Source organism: Lissotriton helveticus, chromosome 3_1, assembly GCF_964261635.1.
Source record: "Lissotriton helveticus chromosome 3_1, aLisHel1.1, whole genome shotgun sequence".
Lineage (NCBI taxonomy): Eukaryota > Metazoa > Chordata > Amphibia > Caudata > Salamandridae > Lissotriton > Lissotriton helveticus.
In genome coordinates this window covers 238,828,229-238,852,651 of record NC_136061.1, presented here as the reverse complement: position 1 = coordinate 238,852,651, position 24,423 = coordinate 238,828,229, and the positions used below count along the sequence as shown (strand labels likewise).

The 24,423-nt window shown below is 45.3% G+C and overlaps 1 protein-coding gene across 1 annotated transcript in view; it reads right to left on the bottom strand.

Moving 5' to 3' along the window:
• Positions 1-1,353: 1,353 nt before the first annotated feature.
• Positions 1,354-24,423, bottom strand: part of SCIMP (SLP adaptor and CSK interacting membrane protein) — a 161,663-nt gene continuing 138,593 nt past the window's right edge. Inside the window, exons 4-5 of the mRNA XM_078683569.1 lie at positions 20,774-20,859; positions 1,354-2,730 (exon numbers count right to left, since the gene is read on the bottom strand). Coding sequence (XP_078539695.1) covers positions 2,591-2,730; positions 20,774-20,859 — 226 coding nt within the window. The 3' untranslated portion in view covers positions 1,354-2,590. The remainder of the gene's footprint in view (positions 2,731-20,773; positions 20,860-24,423) is intronic.

The following is a 24,423-nucleotide window of genomic DNA, read 5'->3' as shown; positions in this document are numbered from 1 at the left end:
AGCATTTGTAATACGGCCCCTGGTTTTACAAACATGGTTTCACCACACGTCTGCAGAGCACTACCAGTGACTGCCATAGGAGGTCACAGGAACAACCATCAGTCTGCAACTTACGTTTGGCAGTAACAGATGTTGAAATCAGTAAAGTTCATGTTTATTTCGGTGGAAACAGTTGAAGTGGGCGGGATCTGAGGGGTACAATGTGCCCATCCTTTTTTAGTTTAAGGAAGAGAGCTCCCCAACTTTTTATGAAAAGGCAACTATCCAGGGAAGGGTAATTCCGAGAATTAAAATGCTTCAACTGAAGTGTAGGGGAGGGAGTGGGAGGCCCGAGGGAGGGGCCAACAGCTAAACACGCCTTCTTGTCAGGGTACCTTCTTGCCCGAAACAATGTAAATGTGCGGCACTATGTCTATGTCTATGTACTGTTTCTTGTATAGCGCATATATCACCTGTCACTTGTTAATCTGCACATATAAAGGGTACTTAAAAGCCAATATTAGCTTTTATTGAGACACTTGAAGCTTCTTAATAACACAGATTTAATCTTTTTGAGTGGTATTGCAAGGGAGTTAGCAGCTGAGCTGTGAAGTGTGTGCTTTTAAAGAACAATGATACAATCTGGGTATTACTAAAATATATATGTTGGAATCTTAAACCTTTTTCGAGCACTTTAGAGAAGGCTATCTTCTAGTATGTGTAATGCAAGTTTAAAATAATGACTTACATATTCACAGTGCTTTATTTCAGAGACTGGACAATAAACATACACAAGTCCCTAATCTCCTCTGAACCAAGTAAGGTTCAAATCTGTGGTTTTCTGGTTACAGACACAGACCTCTGCAGTGCATTTACTAATATATGTTTCTTAATGTATGATAATGCATTTCCATCTGATTAACTTAACTTGCATTTATTTTTAATTCAAGCTGTGCGTTATTTTATATGTAGTTACCAGAAGGTGAAAGAACCAAAAAGGTTATAAATTATATATATATTTTTTTAGTCTTTTACCCCACCCTAGCATTCACTTGCCCCACCCTCATTTCTAGCACAGCATCACAGATCCCATACTACTTTTTTAATGCACTTTAACCACTTGGTAGAAATAGGCCATAAAAACACTAAGATACACACGTAAGTCAGCCAGACAAATTCATCATTACTTCATACCATGATACAGCAATTGCATGTAACATACATTATAAAACTCCTAAAATATCAAAGTGGTAAAATAATCATTATAGGAATAAAATATAAAATCACACTCTTAAGAAAATAGCACATATCTATTTCTCTTAACATTCCATATAGTTATTTTATAAGCAGTGAGTAAAAATGATGGCTTGTCCATACGCTTCTGAACATTTATTGCACAATTTGATGACAGAATCCAAAAATGCAACACTGAAAAAAGTAATCAAGGAATGTGAAAGTAATTAAGCAGGTCTGCAATTTCCAAATTGCACAGGGAAAATATAGCTTTTGTATTCAGAGAAATTAAAGGTAAAAAAAAAAATACCAAAAAAAATGCAAAATGTTTACAGCAACATTTTGTCACAAGTACAGTCAGGGCGTGACTAAAATGGCCAAATCATTGGTGAATGCTAGTAAACAATGGCTGCTTAGCATAGAGAGATCCTACAGAAAATTCCACAGACGTTGCAAGTACTGTTGTAAAAAGTAGGCGTTCCTTGCTGTGGATTATTTAATTCACTAGGAGTAAATAAAATATTATATTTATATTTAAGCAAACGTTCCAGTGCACATTTTCTTTACAAATATACTGATTATTCAGGAAAAAGGGGTGTTGGTTCCATTAATCTTTAGAAAAATATTACCCAAAATTGGATGGAATAAAACAGCGCAACAAGGCCGTACGAATAAATAACAGTGACATAACATAAAATACACTTTTTAAGTGCAAGAGAATACAAAATATGGTGTCGTTATTTGGTTTGCGGTTGTGTTTGGTTAAACTACAGAATGTGTTTTTAAGGTACTTTTCAGGACCTTAATGCCTTTTCAATAGAAACGTAAACTGTTTCACTTAATCAAAGCACCAGCCCAATTCTAATGGCTCCCAATTTTTATAGATGTGGCCAATGCGTCACAAGAAGATAAAGTCAACTGCCCAGGATCACACAATTTGTTCAAATGGAACACTTGGTCAAGTGGGAAAAACAGCTGCCTCACTCAGATATTACGATTACAAAAGTATATACTATAGACAACATATACAGACCAAAGTAGAAATAGAAGTACAAAAGTTACAGCCAATGATCACCCTTTTAACAGTCAGCTTCTCTAAATTGTTTTTGACAAAATTTCTGTACTTCGGGTTACCTCCAGGTCATCTGTACACTGCACAGAGGTTGAATCCTGCTGTGTGTAGCTCTCCACTAACACACAGCCCCGAGAGCAAAGAAATGCAGGTAAGGACACTGTATTGTTCTCGTAGTCCACACAGCACACCGAGAAAGCACACCCCTCACAGTAGAAAATCATGTATCCAAGTCTATTCCGAGCCAGTGATGCGCATGCACGCGTCCCCAGAACCACGAGTGAAACTGCGCATGCTACACGTTCCTTAACGGAATATGCTGGGCGCTATGATTGCGTCATCGTAGTCGCTGTCCCCATCAGGTAGGACGCCAACGTATCCAGAATATGGCTGGTTGGCAGAGTTACCCACATGCCTTTCTTGCATAAACAGGTTACCTTGGGCGTCTGCAACAAAAAAGAGCAAAGTAAACCACAGTTTATCCTCTTCCAACAATGCCCCCTTACCCCTCACCCCCCCCTACCTCCCCGACTACAGGTCCGCTGCAAGCTGTGGAATATTAGGTAGGGGTCTCTTTACCTGCATTCATCTCATCAGTCTCAGTTCAGTCTCTCCTTGAGTCATGAGACATTCATATGTACCATGTGAACGCCTGCTCACTGCCTGTTTTCTTATTCACTATTACGCTCTGCCAGTTATCCTACAAACATTTTTTGTTTCAGAGATTTGTCAATATACACAGTTTTGTTTCACAGAGTGTAGGGAATGACCATCTTTTACGTGATGTCGCCCATACTTCTACCTTAATTGCTTTTGATGATTGTAGAATTCATGTGCACTTGACCCCTGCTAACCAGAAGGTAAAGTACATGTGCTCCTCCTTTTAGCATGAGGAAATGGCTACACTCCTAATTGGCATACTTAACTTACCTATAAGTCCCTAGTATATGGCACAAAGTGTACCCATGGCCTGTAAATTAAATTTAAATTCCTGGACTGCCGCACCCATTTGTGCCACCCACCACAGTGACATGTAAAACCATGGTTTCAGGCCTACCAATGTAGCTTAACTGTAGAGGTGCAAACACACTATTCAACGCCTCATAAGCCCTTTTACAAGTCAAAAACTCCTTTTTAAATATTATTACGTTTTATTTATTTATCATTTCTTGTATAGCGAGCGCACGGCTACCTGGACCGCGAGTTCCCAGTGCTTAAACAGATATCGCAAACAGTGCACAAATGCATTAATATGATATGAACAGAAATGTTTTTTTATTGCTTTTTAAACTGAGAATGTTATCATTGGTCCTAACATAGATGAGGAGGGAGCCCAAAGCTTGGAAGCATGATAAGCAAAAGATCACCCTCCGCTTCTAGCCCTTTTAATTCTGGGAACAGCCAGAAGAAACTGATTGTTTGATCTCATGTCCTGGGCAGTGCTGTATGGGACAATGAGATGAGTCAGGATATGTTAACCCTGAGTATACTTTATCTTTTGTACAGTGCAAAGATCTTTAAAATCAATTATTTTCTTGACTGGCAGCCAATGAAGGCTATCCAAGGCAGGGTGTGCGGACTAACGTGTATTTAGGCTCAACAAGCCCGGGCTGGAGCATTTTGAATAGTCTGCAGTCTCCTTAAGACATAAGCAGGGCTGCCTAGATAGAATGAGTTACCGTAATCCAGGCATGAAAGAATAAGCCCTTGCACACCTGTTCTTTGAGTTGCCATGGGGAGCCATTTAAGTGTCTTTCTCAAGGCTCTTAACAAGCCAAAGCAGATCCCTGCCACTTTTTCGGCCTGTGAGGACGTAGTGAGATCCTTATCTAGAAGAACTCCCAGTCTCTTGACATTCAGTGATGAAGAAGGGCGTTCCCCTAGGAATGCAAGCCAAATGAGGTGGTCCCAGAGAGAAAGATTGTTTCTGATGACTGTGACCTCTGTTTTGTTGCCATTCAGATGGGGCAACTAGAGGCCATCCACTTGTTAACTTGCTCAAGGCAACTAGAAAGGTTCACCATGGTTTGACTCATATTAGGTGCCGAGGAGATGACATCTGAGTGTCGTCAGCGTAGGATACCATAGTAAAACCGAATGGACAAATAATATCAACTAAAGGCCGTACTAATATATGTTAAAAAGAGTAGGGGTAAGGGAACTTCCCTGAGGCACAACACACTTAAACTGATGCACAGCCAGCAAACAATAGCCTTCCCTGACCTCAAATTTCGGCTCTCAAGGAATGAAGTCAGACATTTTAATGCTTCCCCCGTTACCCCTATGTTGGCCTTAGAGCCAACAAGGCAAGGTGCGTGGTATATAAAAGTAGGATATGAAATAGCTAATGTTAACATGTCCTTACAATGGATAGCACCCAAAAGTTTTCACTGTGGCAGGCCAAGCTGTCCATTCAGAAAACCAGAGCATAGATTAAAATCCTAATGCTATAACTTTACTTGGGAAAGGGATCAGTAGAAAAATCATTAAACTACTATTGTTAGCGCCCGATGACGGCACTTGCAGGATTTCGTGGGTGGGACATCGTGAGAATATCCACCTTGCGGGATGTGCTACGAGGCACCGCTTTAAAGTCGTTTCAACAGCTCCAGACAGAGTTTCAGTCCCACAAGACTCAATTCTATAAATATCATCAGCTCAGGCATGCACTCACCTCCATTCTACGACTGACCAACACCTTGCCCGAATTCCAACCCTTGGAAGGGCGCATATTGATGGGTGACATAGGAGCACATAAGATCTGTCAGATTTATCAAACCCTGACAACTCACAACCATACCACACTACATAATACCAGAAAGGCCTGGAAGAGGACATACAGGACATAACTGATGATGATTGGGCAGAAGCCTTGGCTAGCCCCAGAGGTGCGGCGGTCTCAACACGATACCGCCTTATACAGTTCAAATATATACACCGCGTATACTATACTCGATTCCAACTTTGGAAGATGGGTGCCATCCAGTCCCCTGTATGTTTGAGATGTAGGGCGGAAGATGGGACTTTCATACATACAGTCTGGCGATGCACCACATTGCAACCATTCAGGCAGAGGGTGGTGGCTTGCCTGAGCAAGGTGCTGTCGTGCAATCTACCACTCGAGCCGAAATTACTGTTTTACATAGCACGGATAGTATTGGGGGGGGAACCGATACAAACCACGTATTGTTCTTAGCGGCTACCATCGCCAAACGGGATATTACTCAGCAGTGAAAAAGTGAGTCTCCTTCGAAGATTGGCCGATGGAAAAAGGTCATAGATGAATGCATAAATGCAGAGATGGCTGTGTTTCAGGCTTGGGTATGTTCCCAGAAACATAAGAAAACATGGCTGCAGTGGCGGATTACCGGGGCATAGAATTACCCCCATCATCACTTCAGACCCTTAATAGGTTGTGACCCCGCACTGAGATTGGACTTTATACAAATGGGAGGGTTATGTGAACCCTTTGGACTACATATTCCATTGTGTATTTATAATTTAGGGGGATTTGGGTGGCTCTGTGCAATGTTGTTATTGTTATATACAGACGTTTTTCAGAAACTACGATCAGTGATATGTAATGTTGCATATATTCATCAAAATGTATCTTCTGGGATGCAACCAGGTATATACCATGTAAAATCAATAAAATATGTTGTTAAAAAACTACTATTGTTAATAGTTATTAAAAATCCAATTCAATGGTGAAGTTGGATCTGTAGTAAATATTGCTAAAAAAGTAACTTTTATAAAATTATGTTTCCCCTGCCGGAAGTTCCTGGATGCTAACTTTCTTCTCTGAGCCAGTAATTAGCACTGAATAAGTGTGAAATGCCTCCCAGGATCAAACAATAGTCTGAACTGATTGGGCAGCGATGACTCCTCTGAACCTTCCTTAATATGCAGGCTGTGAACATTCTTTTTGACAGTATAGTGTCAGATCCTGCTGGAGTATCAAATCGTGCCAGACAGGTCTGCTGGGTTTACATATAACACTTGAGGGGCACTTGAAAGGAGAGAACAGGTTGCCAAGACAATTCATGTGTATCTACTGTCTGACTGCTGGACAACCCTGCTTTTGTCCCACTATAGTTCTGTCACTGGGTTTTATACTTAACACCTGAGGCCCACTTAAAAGAAATGGAACAGGATGCCAAGACAATTCTTGCATATTCACTGCCTGGTTGCTGGAAAACCCTGCGTTTGTGCTACCAGGCTTCTTTCTCTGGGTGTATTGGGGTACAGTGGCTGCTTTAAACTGAATTATGGTGTTAGATGTGGGAGGACACTAACATTACCATAGATCACTCACCACACACATACGCTGCCCTCAGAGCTCAAGTTTAGTCGAAGACTTTTGCCATCTTAAAAATGCCCTAACTGAGTAGCGTTGGTCCTGGTAACTTTCAACCTATTGGTTAAAGTGTGCCAAGGAGTCAATCCCACCCACTAGTTCATGCCAGGCATAAATATGGCATTTGGAGGCACCCACCTGGGACACTGATGGACCTGAGGTACAACAGAAGAAGACTGGGCCTGCTGTCTGTGACCTGAGAGGAGCCCTGAAGGACTGCTCCCTCTTGTACCCTGGACAAAGACATAAGGCTGACCTTTTGTTCAAGCTACAGGGATACAGCAAGAGGACTTTCCTGCAACTGCCCATGTGAGCAGTGGCAACTGAACCTGGACTGGATCTTGCTGTGGGCCCCTGTCTGACACCCTGTGAGTCTCTAAATGTCTCCTATGAGGTCCTGGTGGGGCTTTAGAAATGTACTCCTGTGGTAGTTTGGGGCTTAAAGGACTGAGTCAGAAGAAGGTAACAGTTTTGAACAGGCCCAACCTGTTTAGTGTAGTCAGCCAAAGCTACATCGTGGTCATCCTCAACTTGCATCCAGGTCATGAGCTACCGTGACCATTGACAATCATTGGAACTTTGTTATTTTTGGCACTATTTCTACTTACAACTTTAAAAATTCATTTCTCTTGTTAGACCTGGCACCATTGGTGTGGGTCTCCCTTCCATTTTTGCTGTTGCCTCATGTATTTGTTGCTGGCGTTAGATGCTTTGGGCACTGTGCCACTGCTGCCCAGTGCCACACTGCAAGTGCTCCCTATTGTAAATTGCTATATTAATCAGTGGTTCCATGTTTGACTATTTGGTTTAATTGTCAGACCCTAGTACAGTGCACTGAGTGTGCCCAGTATGTGTAAATCCAAATGCTGCTGGTGGGCCTGCAGCACTGGTTGTGCCACCCACAGAAGCAGCCTTGTAAAATGTGTCTAAGGTCTGCCATTGCAGAGCCTGCATGCAGTCTGGCACTGTCATGCTGACTGGGCAAGTGCACCCACTTGCCAGTCCATAAACCTTCCCTTTTCTTCATATCAGTCACCCCTATGGTACGCCCAAGGGCAGGGTGCATTGTAAGTGTAAGGTAGGACAAGCCCTGATGTGTGTGGCATGTCCTAATAGTGAAGTACAGCCATTTTCTTTTTTCACTATTGCAAGGCTACCTGTTCTCCATAGGCCAGAATGGTCTGTTAGAATTATTACATGTTATAATCCTAACTGACTCAGAAAACATGGTAGAAATTCGAGTTTAGTATGCCTGGACTCAGAATTATAAAATACATCTTTTGGTGAAGTTGCTTTTAATATTCTGTGTTTGAAAATACCACTTTTAGAAAGTAGGTATTTTCTTGCCTAACCTTTAAAGTCTGCCTCTGCTAGGTTGTGTATTCCTTGTCTGGTTTTGTGAGTGACAGGGCTGGGGGATTCCAAGAGACAGGATGAGTCAGCCCAGTGGTGAATAGAGAGATCTGCATCTAGATGGGAGTGAGGAGTTGCACCTGAACCTTGAATAGGGCTGTGCCTGCCATCCACAATGCTGGCTCAACCTCCTGGGGAGCGGCTGATGTCTCTGCCCTGCACACTGAAAGAAGAGAAGGAGTCCTGTCAACAAAGTGCTCCAGGACTGTACTTGCCTTCCACAATGCGGGCTCCACCTCCTGTGGGGTGATTAATGTTTCTGCCCAGCACTGTGAAAGGAAAGGAGAAGTCTGGTAAACAGAGTGCTTCAGAACAGGTTTGGAATGGGCAAAGGCCCCTCTCCCCTTAGAGAACAAAGGATTTTGGGATATAAATATTGGGACCCTGATCCCATGAAATTAGATCACTTTGGACTACAAGAAGAAACCTTTACTGAGGAGAGGAACCTGAAGAAACTAAAGAGAGACTATTCTCAAGCTGAAGTGCTGCTTGGGGAATTGGCCTGCAGTGGTTGCCTTACTGCCAAAGGAAGGAGAAAGGAACTTTGTGTACTTTGCTTTCAACTTGTGAAGGATCTCCATGGGCTTGGAAAAGAGCTTGCCTCCTGCTGAAGTCTCAGGGACAACAGACTTCACTCCCCAGCTCCCCAGAGTTCTTTTGGAAGTGCCTGCTGCTGTTTTGGGCCTTCTGTGGGACTGCGTGTCGCAAGGAGCTGGAAGCGCGACTCAACAAGAACAAAGCGTGTCGCCATTGCTCCTGCTGCCGTCGCACTTCTGAACAAGGGTGTCGCCGCTGAAGTTGTCGCACTGCACCACATCGAGAGAAGCATGCCACAACAAAGAGGAAGCGTATCGCCATCGCTGCTGCCTGCCGTCGCACTTCTGACCAAGGGTGTCGCCGCTGGAGTTGTCGCACTGCACTGCATCGAAAGAAAAGTCTCGCAACGAGATAGAAGTGTGTCGCCGTCGGTGCTCCCTGCTGTCGCACATCTGAACAAGGGTGTCGCCGCTGGAACTGTTGCATTGCACCACATCAAGGAAAGCGCCTCACATCCCCGAGAAGCGGGCCGCCGTCGGAGCTGTTGCCGCCGCATTTCTGAACAAGGATGTCGCCGCTGTAGTTGTCGCATTGTGCTGAAGCTTCACGCATCGTGGGAGAAGAGTGTCGCAGCTGGAGCTGTTGCTGTCGCACTTCTGAACAAGGGTGTCGCCGCTGCAGTCCACGCATTGAACCGAGAACTTCTAGCATCCCCGGAGAAGCGTGCCACATCTGGAAGATCTTCACGTCTTTATTACTTTGCACCTGAACTTTGCAGCATTTCCCTTGCTGCGACATTGCTTATCGTGGAAACGCAATGCATCGTAAGGTACATCGACGCAAAGTGTCACAACTTAAGATTTGAACTGAACTAAGCTAAATCTACCATCGTAAAGTAACAGTATTGTGTATTTTTGCCGTTTGTGGTCTTGTGGTAAATCTATTTAAAGTATACTTATTTTTCATATAAAACCTTGTGTGGTGTCCATCTGTAGTGTTGTCACTGGGTTACTGTATGTGGTCACAAATGCTTTACACACTGCCTCTGAGATAAGCCTGTCTGCTCGTGCCAAGCTACCAAGGGGGTGAGCAGGGGTTATTTTAGGAGTGTAATCCCCTTATCCTGACTAGAGGCAAGGGTCCCTATTTGTCACAAGTACCTACCTGTGCCAGCTAGAGACCACCAAATCTAACATCTCTGGTTCCCCTTATTGTATTTTGTCCTTTTGTTTATAAAATGTTACTGAATACATTCTTTACACGTTGCCCTGTGTTAAGTCTGTCTGCTCTATGCCACAGCTACCAGTGGGGTAGAGCTCAGGTTAATTTAGTGACTTAAGGATTCACCCTGACCAGGGTTGTGATTACACCTTGAGGTGGGAAGTCATCCACCTCAATAAATAATCCAATTACATACACAGCGTACATTATTTTTTAAACTGCCCTACATATATGCCAGTTTCTCTTCCTCTATAGATAATCTTTGATGGACTCTCTCCTAGCCATCACTCCATGGCTACCCTGGCTTATCTATTGTCTCCTTGCAGCAAAGGCTACACCTGGTTCTCCTAATGTACGTCAGTCCAGACTTGCACTACAGCCAGCATCATCAGTTCCATCAAACACACAGCTCTGCCTCTGTATCTCAGCCAGTGTTACTGGTGTTTCAGTACTCGGCCTGACACACAACTCTACCAGTTTCATCCTGGGGCTAATCTGCAACATAACTCCCTTTCCACTGTTTGGCTCTGCACACAGCTCTGTCAACCTTTTATAAAAAGAAAAAAAGTGATTAGCTGAAGGCTAGAGTTCATCTGAGACACTGGTAATTACTTGTGCCGCATTCCAGCCCATTGCGTGTTTTTGCCTCTGTACCACTCCAGACGGGCACCAATCATAGACACATCCAACTTGATCAAACCCCAATTGCAACATTTCATGCCAGACTGATGGGAACACAGAGTCCCAGACTGGTTTCTTCCTTGCCGGGCCTCATCTGCGAGGTGCAGCCGCAGTCCTGTGCAAGAATGAGCACACGACCCACGCCTGGACATATGCACTACACTAAGGGGTCCATTATGATGTCGGGCGGATTTCCTCCGCCAGGCTGGCGGTGGCTACCGCCAGCCTGGCGGAGGAAATCCGCCCGACATCATCAGCACAATTCCCCTCCGCCATATTAGGATGGCGGAGGGGACCGTGGCGGTGCGAACCACCGCCCGCCTGTTTTCCGCCCCGGTCGCCTAGCGGCTGGGGCGGAAAACCTGTAACATGGTGGCGGTGTCTGTTAGACACCGCCCGCCATATTACAATTGGCTTACACCAATGCATTTCCGTGGTGGCAATGCCGCCACGGAAAGGCATGCGGAGACTCCCTGCAGGGGCCCGTCGCGGGCCCCCTGGGAGTCCGTGGCTTGGGGGGTTGCACATGGGGGGTACCTATGGTACCCCCCCGCATTTCAAAGTGCAACATAGCAGGCACCACGCGGTGCCTGTCATGTTGCACTTTGAAATGCAAAACGGGCACTTTACACATGGCAGCGGGCGGAGATTTCTGCTCCGCCCACCGCAATAGCACCCATACAGGATGCGCCCGCCTGTGTGGCGGGCGCATCCTAATGCCCTGGTCGGGACCCCCGCCCTTAAGGCGGGCGGTCCCGAGTCCCGATGTGATGGCGGGCGGACTAAGTCCGCCCGTCATCATAATGGACCCCTTAGGGTTTTTCACTTATAAAAACAGAAAATTGATGATGTGCTTGAAATAGTTTCACCCACTGCTCGGTATTCAGGTCACAATGCAGTTCGACGTTTTTTGCCCCATATCACACCTGGGAGGGACCATCTATTGACCAATCAGACTTGGTCCTGCCCCTGCAGCGACAGCCCTGACCCAACTGTCAGGCCAGATCGCCTCGAGCACCAGTAAATACGCTTTTTGTTTATCGAAACATGACCGGTAAGCCCAGATGTGGGTCTCGTGCTCGCTGTGCCAGAGGATTCAAGTTGCACCTCACCTACCAGGTGAAAACATGCTTAGGATTGCTTTTGTTCCAGGCTAGAAGTGAAATGTCCTGACTGCCTTCCGATTTTATTTGTCATCCATCTTACAATGCTTTCCACGCTGCATCCTGAGCAATGTCATTTAAATACAGAGCACTTATTATCCAAGAGCGTTGTTGTTTAGATGTACCAGTAAAAAGTTGCATTTGTTTGTAAAGATCTTTGATGTATTTTATTACCTGGTTGGTACATAAAAAAATCCAAACAGTAATATCGTACAGGAAGTGGGCCAAAACAGGCCTCCACTGCACCGATAAACAGCATCGCAGCAGCAGCAGATAATGAGTTGCCACCAGTACAAGCTGAGCATATATGTGAAAATGACAGGATTGGCCTGAAAGAAATCAATGGACAATTTTGCATACTTTGGAGGGAATTGCCTATTTACGGGGAAGAATTGGTACAAAAAAATCTGGACTCTTTTTGTGACCTCCGGGAAGATAATCGTGTCCTGACTCCATACTCCTAACAAGCACATAAGTGGCACAGTGAATCATGACAATATTAAAACCATACTATATATCTTTTTATGTATTTTACTTTTGTGGAGAGGTGGGTACAACACCAGTGTGATCCTGCACTATTCAGTGAACAAGTGGTAGGGAAACAAATATTAGGGCCAGGACTTTGATACCAAATGATGCAGGGTAAAGGAAGGCAAATTGTGTGGGCTGGGGTGATGGATGGATAACATGGTGGTGGTCCTGCAGATGTGCTGGGCAGTGCTGAAGGCCTGTTTCATCCGTTGGAATAGGGCTGTCAAATATTTCTCCTAGAAGCCTGGGGCCAAGCTAGATAGTTAGGAGATCCACAAAACACTTTTTACTTAAAATCAAACAAAATAGACCTTGTTTACATAATCAATGATCTAGCTGGAAAGAAGGCGTGTGCCTGGCCTTCCGGGACTGTTGAGCTGGATTGTCAATAGGTTTTTCAGATGTTTCTTAAATGTACACAATGTTGACTTAATTCGGGATAATGGTTATTGTTGCTCTGATGTCTCATTGGTTATAAGGTGTTGTCGGTTTGGTGAATAGTTATCCTATATTCTATCTGGCAAGAGTTATTTACATGATACATAATTACAGGAATATGTGCCAAAATCTGAGTGGCAGCGCTAAACTTGTTTAGCGCTGGAAATAAAGTGAAAGTAACACGAAGCAGCGCATAGTGCTGTTTGGCATTACTTAGTGCCAAAGGGCGTCCCATGGGTGTTGCATGGACATTCACTCCATGCAATCACCCAAGGTTTCTGACACTAAACCCAATTTACTAAATAAAGTACACAGGGTTTAGCGTCAGAAAAGAGTACACCCTTCAACCAGGTGCTGTGAAGGAGCAATGTTTTTTTCTCCTTTACTCTCTGACTTTGCATGTTTGCTGCACTGTACAGCACACATACAAAGTGGGAACATGTTTAAGATTAGTCTAAGGATAGTATTTTGTACTGGAAGGGTACCCATCAAGAATAAAAATTATGACACAAAGGTGTCTCCATGGCGCACTGCAGCTAATGTCAGCACTGGCGCTAGTGGGAGGGGAGGAGAGTGCCATATTTCAGTTAATGTGGCGCTCTCCTGCTCCCTCCCTGTCACACGGAGCAGCATTTGCGGCTGCTGCACTGCGCTTCATGAGAAATTGGTAAATCTGACACCTAATTTTCAACACCAGCACTCATGACAGTCTGGCACATGGTGGCACTGTTTGCCAAATTTAGAGATGAGCACAGCAACAGTTGTTTATTAATTCAATATACATTTGAAATGACTAATTCCTGCTGCCCAACCATTTCTTATAGCTTTGAGGATCTAGAATAGTCTGAATTGTCACATTTTTAGAAGTATGAGTGGTTGTTTTGGTATTGTCATTGGCAGTGCTGGCAGAAACAATTGGTGGTACAAGCAGCAGTGGCCTCCTGACGAGGGCCCTGGCACTTTTTTGTTTGCAAATTAAGCACTGACTGCACCAGAGCCCACAGAAGGAACATCTTCACTGTCATTCTTTTAACTGAGTTCTCTTCAATCCCGGTTACAATGTGAGTCTAATTAATGTGAGTGGAATATAAGCCTGGAAATGAAGCAAGTAGAACCAATGACTTAATTAGGTGTTGGGCGAAAACCAGACACCTTCCGTAGATCCTTAGTGTCCCGTTCTGTCTACCTCTTGCTTCCACTTCCTCATTTAGAGTCAGGAGGCATCTACCAAAATGTAGCAAATGTTCTACCTGCTAGACTCACAGTTCCCTAGTTGATTCAGGGGGAGAGCCATGTATCTGCCATCAGTGCCTATGCTGGTTCCACCAGCAGAAACCTTTGGCCAATGGCCCATTCACACCTGGACTGTCGGTCAATGAACACCAGACCATCCATCTTCAATAAGGCAGTCATTTCAATACACATTTTTCATGTTTGGGACCATCAGAAAAAGCTTGATAGTCCCAAACCGGAAACCAAAGAACTCACCCCCACTCAATGTGGAAAAAAATGTCAGCAGATCAGGTCGATTTGGTTTTTATTTTACAATAATAAACTCCTGATTTAGGAGTGTGTTTTCAAAAATATTAGTGTTCTAAGCAAGAGCATTAAACATGGAACACACTCATCAAAGCTGCAGTGCTTTCAGCACAGCTGGCACAGCTTTACTGAAGGCACAGACATCCCTGACTACTTAGTAGATATCAATCAGTAAGGCTGGCAGTCTTCCTCCAGGTGCGCAAAAACATCCCTCTGCTGACCGGACAGGCCGGCAGGTCACCTTCTAATCTATAAGTAAGTCCCAGTCTGAAATATTCTGAAAGGCATTTTCTTTGGTGTCAAGGCTGTATCAGAGTTGAACCAGCAGCAGGTAGTTATTATCAGTGGGAAATGCATTAAATATCTTCAACATCAGTAAAGTCCACTAACTTGGTCATAGTGGACATGTCCGCCTGTCCATGCACAAAGGAAGCATGGAAAATGTGGCCCAACAACACGCTCTGTCACATCCAACTGCAGAAGTGTTACATTCTAGGTCCAAACTAAGGTGGCAAGGTGTGCAAAATAACAATGGACTTAAATGCAGCTCTGAGTTATTGCCAGTGGCTGAGAATAATTCAAGCTTTCCAGTCATCACGTTTGTGTGTGCTTCAGTGTGATCCCCTAAGTGGGTATGGGTCTGTGCCACTGGAACCTAGATATACCTGATTGTTGACCCCCAATGAGGATAAAACAGGTCTCAGTCTGCTTGTGTTCCGGTTCAGGTAGGACCTGACCTGGCAGTTCGGACTGAAGTAATCCCATTGGAGCAGGGATAAGACTGATATGTATATGGCTGGGCCCAAACTGGTGTGGAATGGTGTGCAAAATAACGATGGACTGAGGTGCGGCCCAAGTGATTACCAGTGGCTGAGATTGATTCAAACATCCATCCATAACTTTTTTTATATGCTTCAGGGTTACATTCTGGGTATCAACAACATCGAAGTTGTGTGGCAATATGGCATCCAATTCCCAATGCGGGAAGGGATGGCCTATGGGCAGTCAGCTCTTTAATTCTGCTATCATTGTATCAGTGCTACCTGAACAGTTCCCAGCTCATCTGAAAACCTATCAATTCAGATTGTGTTTTTCAGATAAACTTAATGATTGTTTGTGACATTTTAGTCTCAGGAAAAAACACAAGCTGATTGAGAATTTGGAGTAATGGAATGCACTCCTCTTTCTGGAGAAAATGCTAAATATTGAGTGGAAATTTAATGATGGAACTTGTTCTACATAAGGAAGGTATGATGGAGGAACCTAATGGATTCTCTGCTGCACTTAGCACTTTGCCAATTACCACTAACTCTTAGTCTGCCCTTGGTGACCATCTGGGCTTGCCCCGAAGCGGTCGCTCCCCACGCTCCCTGACACAGCGCTTCTCCTCCTAGCGCCTGGTATCGTAGCCTGCTCATTTTCAATTGTGCTCATTTGCGCTACATTGCTGGAATATTATTGTAGCCTGATAATTAATTTCCAATTGTGCTGATTTGCGCTGCATTGCTGGGATATTATTGTAGCCTGATAATTAATTTTACGTGCTCATTGCTGTTAATTTAACACTGCTCGCATCGCCTGCAATAGCATTTATTTGTGCCTGCTTGTGCCGCTACCACTGCCCAGATCATTGCTTTACTTCAGCTGTGCCCCTGTTTCGCTTTCTGTTTGCAGCCATTTTGTTGTTGTGACCACTCCTGGCCCGTCTCTCCTCCCCGCTCACGCCTCCCAGCTGACCCGCCCTCCCACTGATAGAGAAGGCTCGCCCCATCCAAAGTAATGCTGTGACCATCTGGGCTTGCCCCGAAGCGGTCGCTCCCCACGCTCCCTGACACAACGCTTCTCCTCCTAGCTCCTGGTATCGTAGCCTGCTCATTTTCAATTGTGCTCATTTGCGCTACATTGCTGGAATATTATTGTAGCCTGATAATTAATTTTACGTGCTCATTGCTGTTAATTTAACACTGCTCGCATCGCCTGCAATAGCATTTATTTGTGCCTGCTTGTGCCGCTACCACTGCCCAGATCATTGCTTTACTTCGGCTGTGCCCCTGTTTCGCTTTCTGTTTGCAGCCATTTTGTTGTTGTGACCACTCCTGGCCTGTCTCTCCTCCCCGCTCATGCCTCCCAGCTGACCCGCCCTTGCCCCCGCCCCCTCCACTATCGATATATGACAGATGCGTTTGCGCGCAGCGTTCACGCGCAGCGGTCGCGCCGAAGGTGCGCCAAGGGTAAGCCCGTCTACGCCCGTCTGCGCCTGGACTGCACCCAGTGCCAGACCCCCTGGCCCTCGCAAAACCCACCCCACCCGCATATCGTATGACGCCGCTACCCTCCTCGCCCTTAACGCCGGACGCACACCACAATGTTGCGAAGCTGCCCCAGGACACACCCATGGACCCTTCACCTGCCACTCCTGCAAGTTCGCCTGCATCAGGACTCACACCAAATCCACTAACTACAAACACAACTCCGATTCTAACCACCTGAAGTGCATCCTGCTGAACACCCGCTCTATCCACAAACACGCCACTGAACTCTGGGACCTACTCGACACTGCATCGCCAGACGTCGCCTTCCTTACAGAAACCTGGATGAACGCCTCATCAGCGCCCGACATCGCCATAGCCATCCCGGACACTTACAAGATCATCCGAAAAGACCGCACCAACCAAACAGGAGGAGGCATTGCCATCGTCCATAAGAACACCATCCGAATCACGACCAGCTCCGACAATAACCTCGCCTCCGCCGAACACCTCCACTTCCAGATCCACACCGACCCCAGGACCACACTTAGAGGCACCCTTATCTACAGACCTCCAGGAACCCGCACACAATTCAACGAAGACATCACTGACTTCGTCAGCTCACATGCCCTCACCTCCGAGAACTACATTCTACTGGGAGACCTCAACTTCCACCTGGAAAAGAAAAACGACAGCAACACCACCACCCTTCTGGATAACTTGACCAATCTCGGACTCAAACAACTTGTTGACACCCCCACCCACCTTGCCGGACACACGCTCGACCCTATCTTCACCTCCAGCAAGCACATCTCCTTCGATCACACCACAGCTCTCCATTGGACGGACCACACCTGCGTTCACTTCAGCTACAAAAAGACCTCGACCCACCACCCCCCACAACCTATTCCTCAAAGAAACTGGAACAAAATCACCACCGACCAACTCTTCACATCGCTTAACCAAAACCCTCCTGCCATATCATCGGACCCAAACCAAGCCACCACCAAACTCACACAATGGATCACCCACAGCGCGAACGAATTAGCACCCTTGAAAAACCACCAGATCAAACAAGGTAGCAAAAAGGCCCCCTGGTTCAACGATGACCTTAAGAAATCCAAGAAGTTTTGTCGTATTCTCGAGAAAACCTGGAGAAAAAACCCAACCACTGACAACCTGACCACCTTCAAGGACGCCACCCGCAAACACCACCAACTGATCCGATCCACCAAGAAATCAGCATTCAAGGATCGACTCGACAATAACGCCCACAACAGCAAGGAACTATTCAACATCGTCAAAGAATTTACCAACCCCACCGCCGGCACCAACGACATCACTCCCTCCCAAGACCTCTGCGACTCCCTATCCTCTTTCTTCCACAACAAAATAGCCGACATAAATAACAGCTTTAAAAACCAGTCCGAAGAACAGACCACTCCGCCCACCACCGAAACAAAACAGCACCCTCACAACCTTTGCGCCTGGAACCCAATCACTACTGAAAACACCATCCACCTGATGAACTCCATCCACTCGGGATCGCCAACCGACCCATGTCCCCACCACATTTTCAACAAAGCAGACTCCATCATCGCACCCCATCTCCGCGATGTCATCAACTGCTCCTTCAACTCCGCTACCTTCCCAGAAACCTGGAAACATGCCGAACTCAGCGCCCTTCTGAAGAAACCCACAGCAGACCCTTCTGAACTTAAGAACTACCGCCCCATCTCACTCCTCCCATTCCCTGCCAAAGTCATTGAGAAGGCCGTCAATAGTCAGCTCGCCGCCTTCCTTGAATCCAACAATTCCCTCGACCCCTCACAGTCCGGCTTCCGTGCCAAACACAGCAAACCGAAACCGCCCTCATCGCAGCTACAGACGACATCCGAACACTACTGGACAACGGAGACACAGTTGCCCTCATCCTACTGGACCTCTCCGCCGCCTTCGACACAGTCTGTCATAACACCCTTATACAACGCCTCAGCAACGCTGGAATACAAGGAAAAGCTCTGGAATGGATCATCTCGTTCCTCGACGGGAGAACGCAGAGAGTCCGCCTCCCCCCATTCAAATCAGAAGCCACCGAAGTCATCTGCGGAGTACCACAAGGATCATCACTCAGTCCCACCCTCTTCAACGTTTACATGAGTCCCCTCGCATCCATCGCGTGACAACACAACCTCAACATCATCTCCTACGCAGACGACACCCAGCTGATCCTCTCCCTCACCAAAGACCCAAACACCGCCAAAACCAATCTACACGAAGGAATGAAAAAAGTAGGCGAATGGATGAAGAACAGCCGTTTAAAACTAAACTCAGACAAAACGGAAGTCCTCATCTTAGGATCATCCTCCTCTGCCTGGGACGACTCATGGTGGCCACCAGCCCTGGGTACAGCACCCATACCTACAGATCACGCACGTAACCTTGGCTTCATCCTAGACTCCTCCCTCTCGATGACCAGACAAGTCAACGCCGTCTCATCATCATGCTTCAACATCCTTTTCATGCTCAAAAAAATCTTCCGTTGGATCCCCACCGAAACAAGAAAGACAGTCACCCATGCACTGGTCACTAGCCGACTGGATTATGGAAACACCCTCTACGCCGGAACCTCAGCCAAACTACAGAAAAAACTCCAACGTATCCAAAACGCCAGACTCATATTGGAGATCCCCCGTCAAGCTCACATTTCCAATCACCTGAAAGACCTCCACTGGCTCCCCGTCAACAAGAGAATAACGTTCCGTCTCCTCACCCACGCACACAAGGCCCTCTACGACATAGAACCCGAATGCCTCAACACACGACTGACCTTCTACACACCCACCCGCCAACTACGATCATCCAATCAAGCCCTCGACCTAATTCCGCGCATCCACAGATCTACCATGGGAGGAAGATCCTTCTCCTACTTAGCGGCCAAAACCTGGAATTCTCTCCCCACTCACCTCCGCTTTTCACAGAACCACCTCTCCTTCAGAAAGCAGCTAAAAACCTGGCTATTCGATAAGTAATGTACTCACCCTCCCTCAAGCGCCTTGAGACCCTCTGGGTGAGTAGTGCGCTATACAAATTCCTAACTTGAACTTGAACTTGCCCTTAGGGTCACATGTATGTAGCTTTTTATTGGTCGCAAATGGCCCGATTCACAGAATCAGACAGTTTGCAACCCAAAAATTATTTCCCTAAGTAAAAAAACAAATTTGTAGATTCAGTTACCTATTAACAAATCACAAAATGGGTTAGCACGTCGGTATTAGGAAGAGGCATGTTAAGGTCATTCCTTCCTAATAGCGACTCGCAGTGATATGTACAAATATTTTGCGACTGAAATGTGGTCGCAAAATGTTTGCTTTTTAAAACTAATTTCACTTTGGTGCTAACGCATTTGCAAACAGGATGCACGCAAAAACGTTTTTTAAGAGCTAGCTTTGTTCCCATGGACTACTGCCTACTTAAAAAAATGAAAATGTGCTTTTAATTTTTATTTTTGAAAGGCATCCCTTTTTTCTTTAAGGAAAACCGACTGCATTTTAAAAGATATGTTGCTTTATTTAAAAGCAATTGCAGACATGGTGGTCTGCTGTTCCTAGCAGGCCACCATCCCTGTGTTTTTTAGCGATTTCCAATGGGTAGCAAATTACGACCTACCTTATGAATAATAATGAGATGAAATGTGGTCGCAAAATGTTTGCTTTTTAAAACTAATTTCACTTTGGTGCTAACGCATTTGAAAACAGGATGCACTCAAAAACGTTTTTTAAGAGATGGCTTTGTTCCCATGGAGCACTGTCTACTTAAAAAAATGAAATAGTGCTTTTAATTTTTATTTTTGAAAGGCATCCCTTTTTTCTTTAAGGAAAACGGACTGCATTTTAAAAGAAACTTTGCTTTAATTAAAAGCAAGCGCAGACATGGTGGTCTGCTGTTCCCAGCAGGCCACCATCCCTGTGTTTTTTTGCGATTCCCAATGGGTAGCAAATTACGACCTACCTTATGAATAATAATGAGGTAGGTCATATGCGACCCACTGGGAATTGCAAATGAAACTCAATGGAGTATCATACATTTGGGATTGCGATTTGCTAATTGCGAATAGCATGGAATCGCAATTAGTAACTCACAATTTCAAACGTTAATACATGTGGCCCTTAATCTCATCCTAAAACTAATCTGAAAAGAACTGCCGATAATGTGCCTCGACCACCGCTGGCCTAATCGTGCACAAGTGCTCTTTTCTACACATTCCCTGTGCTATCTGACGACAGTGTGATTTTTATTCATTTGATATTTTACACTAAAGTACTTAACTTCTGTAGGCAACAATGGAAGGTTTACTCACATGAGTAACAGGTGTCGCCCTCCACTGCCACAAGGTCCCTGGATGAAACAGGGGGCACATTTGAAGAAATTTGATAGATGCTGCTCCTAAAATAGTAGTTAAAAGAGAGCATTATGGGTCATGCATCCTACTGTATCTCATCACACAAGGTTTAATCTCAAAGCAAACCATATCTCCAACTACTCCTTGAAATACGACAACCTCCATTCCCAGAACATTTGTACAATCCTGCATGACCAAATCATGGGTCGTCAAGTTTCCTTTACTCCCTCCATACCCTTATCCCCCTCACCATCCCAGAACAGTAAACACAGAAGCAGGCCACAGGCAGGTTCTATGTTTAAACAAATCTGAATAGGCAGCCTCTAAAATGCCTGTAGCTGATACAGGACAGACTGGGCCCCTTCCAGGCTCTCGACCTCAGTGCTACTGCACCAGCTGCACCATGATAGCTACACCCATGTTAAACACCTTAACATAGCTGAGAACAAATGGTCGCTTTTTTTCTGTTTTGAAAAACGTTCAAACAAGTGTGTGCAAAAAGCCTATGCCAACGCGTTTCGTTCAAAGAGATTGAACTTCGTCAGGGCGTGTGTAGACTACCAAAAGGTTGAGTGAAACTCCGAAGTACAATGGTCTGCAAGTGTGGGGGAGATCACATGTGTGATGGCATATCCAGGTACACAGATGGCCTCCTTGATAAGGGCCCAAGAGGTGCGTCCGGTGCTGTGAGCGACCTGTGCTCCTCCTTCGGATACTGTGGAATGTCGACTCAACCTTTTGGTAGAATGCAAACGCCCTGAGGAAGTTCAATCTCTTTGAACAAAACGCGTTGGCTGAGGCTTTTTGCACACATTTGTTGGATTACCACATAAAGAACGTTTTTCAAAAAAGAAAAGATCGACCATTTTTTGTTACTGAAACCGGCCACTGGGGCAGTGCATCACCCCATTGATCTCAACTCTTACATATCTGCCTGGTAGTTTAAATCTCCCTACGACAGGTGCATGAGCAGTTTGTGCACACCAATTGTGACTTCATCACGTATTACCAACAACAGGAACGTAACGAAGAGTTGCGGCCACTAGAGTCCGCCGTTAACCCTCGCCCTCCACCTTAACATAGCTGCCATGTTTCCTAGGTCCATGTGTGATGTGCTCCTCCAGTCCATGTTTTTAGGTCACACCTAGGCAGCGCATGCGCTGTCTCTTTCAGACATGCCGGATCTAGAATATGGGCTTTCAGCATCGCCCATCTTTTCAATTAACTCCTTTTACTGTCCTTTGAAAATGGCTACTTTTTATTGGTTAAGATGCTCAGTAGTTTCTCCTTTTCTACTTTTATAACCTGCCATGAGGACTGCCCCTGTTACATGTGTTCTTACTCATCATGTTATTTATTACTTTCTTAGCACTCTTTTGTTCTTTTTGCTTGTTGAGGCTCAGGAACTCACTTGCGCCTACACTTGCTCCCTCTCCTCTGGCTGCAGCTGCCTCCTCTCTCCCATTTGCTCCCTCTCCTTGGCTGCAGCTGCCTCCTCCTCCTCCCTCTTGCTTGTTTTATATTACATATTTATCTGCTCCCTCCTGCTCACTCAGACTTCGTTTGGAAGCACCGCAATTTCGTGCTGCAGAATAAATGAATAAAACCGTGTGTTTGCTCTTTCTCAGCCCCTCCTCCCCTCCCGCTCACTGAGACTTTGTTTGGAAGCGCCGTTGCTGTGATCCTGATGTCTGTGTTTCTGTGACATTTATTACGATGAAAACCTCGCAACTTTCGGCGGTGGTAATTGGCTGCCTTCTACAGGATGCTAGCTGGGCTCCTGACTGCCCAGCATGCCCCTTGAAATTGCTAATAACGGTGCAGTGCTGTCACACTAATGTGCTTGCCGGATACCGCCTTTCATACGAATAACCATAATTGGCCTTTCACTCCATGTGTAACATCAGTGAGTATAGCATCAACCACTTACGACGCACTCAATTTTCTGTAACCAACATTGTCTTTTTATTCTGTCCATATTAGTAATGGGTAAAGCATCAAATATTCATGATGCACGCAATCTTGATAATATAACAATGGGCATCGGCGGCCACTACTGTACGCGTCACCTCTGTGAACATGGCACTTACACGCCCTTCCACAATAGAAGCAACTTTCTAGTGTTCTTCTGCCAGCTGGATTTGCATCAATGATAACATCAGACACTGCCGGCTTTTAAAATCCTTTTTAACCAGCAGGGAGAAAGCATTCATCAATGGCGTAATGAGCTTTGCCATACGCCAGTTTGTGGATCTTCACTACAACCCAAACCTAAGTCCACCCCCCCTAATTGTCACATCCTTGGAATTCTGAAGTAAGTGTTTGAAAGTAGCAATGCAGCAGTTATGGCATTTATTCTTATGTTAATCGTAATTTAACCAAGGGTTGCAGCTAACATGCTTCTTCCTTTCATCCCTGCTGGCTAGTTTCATTTACCCAGTTTGGTTATTTAGCCTACCCCCCGCAAAACCTTCCTTGACATTTTTGAATGTAGGCAGTAACTTTCGAAGAAGGAACGCTACTGATTACATTTAAGGAGTATACAGTTTCCCCTCAAGAGTGTTGACGTAAGTCACAGTCCCATTTTTTTAACATGGTCCACAGTACATTACATTTTATAGCATTTCTTTCTCTTCAATGCACAGGGCGCCTATCTGACTCTGTGGGCCAATATACGACTATAGCATTTTGCGAGTTGCAAATTGCACACAATTGCGAGTTGCAAAATGCTATGTGCAACAGTGTTTGAGACACTGTTTGCAATTCCCAATGGGGTCACAAATTGCATGCCTCATGAATATTAATTAGGCACTCGCTATTTACGACCCCATTGGGAATGACTGGTCCTCCCAGGTCTGGTGGCCATGTCTGGGACGGCTTTTTATAAAAGCAGTTTAAAAAAATGCAGCCTGTTTTCCTTAAAGGTTGCATTTTATGTTTTAAGGGCAGGTAGAGGTCCCCGGTACCATTGCCTGCCCCTAAAAAATATTTTCGCCTCCATTCACAAAGGGGAAGGGGTCTCCTGGGGACTCCTTCCCTTTTGTTAGTGCTTCACCACCCTTCTGAGAAGGGTGGTAAACGGCGACTATTTTGTGACCGCTAGTGCGGTCGCAAAACTGTCTTTCATAGGGCTCAGACTCGCTATAAAGAAGGGACGCGTCTGTGAATACCAAAAGTTGTAAAGTTAGACTTTTGTCTCAGATTGCCTTTGTGAATTGGGGCCAATACTTGTATTTCTCATAGAAGCCAGATGTGTTCCTAAAAGTCACTTTAGCTTATTTTCATAATCCCCTTCTTTAAAAGGCAGTCAGCGGCATCTTTTTCAACAGAGTCTGGGCATCAGAGAACTTTTCCTGTTGGCTGATTTGTGCTGGATCCAGCAGTCACTGGTGTGTTCCTCGTTCAGGATGATTTTTTAGTGCCCCTACTCATGCCATCTCCAGTTAATGCTGTGGTGCAGTAGAGCACTGTTACCTAGGGCCAGTGTTCTAGTTTTGTGATGGGCCTTGGCCCAGGGTTTTATGTCGGACTCCAAAAAAGGCTAAACTACCCACACAGTTCCACGCCACACCATTCAACTCCACACATTTCCAATCTACACATTATAA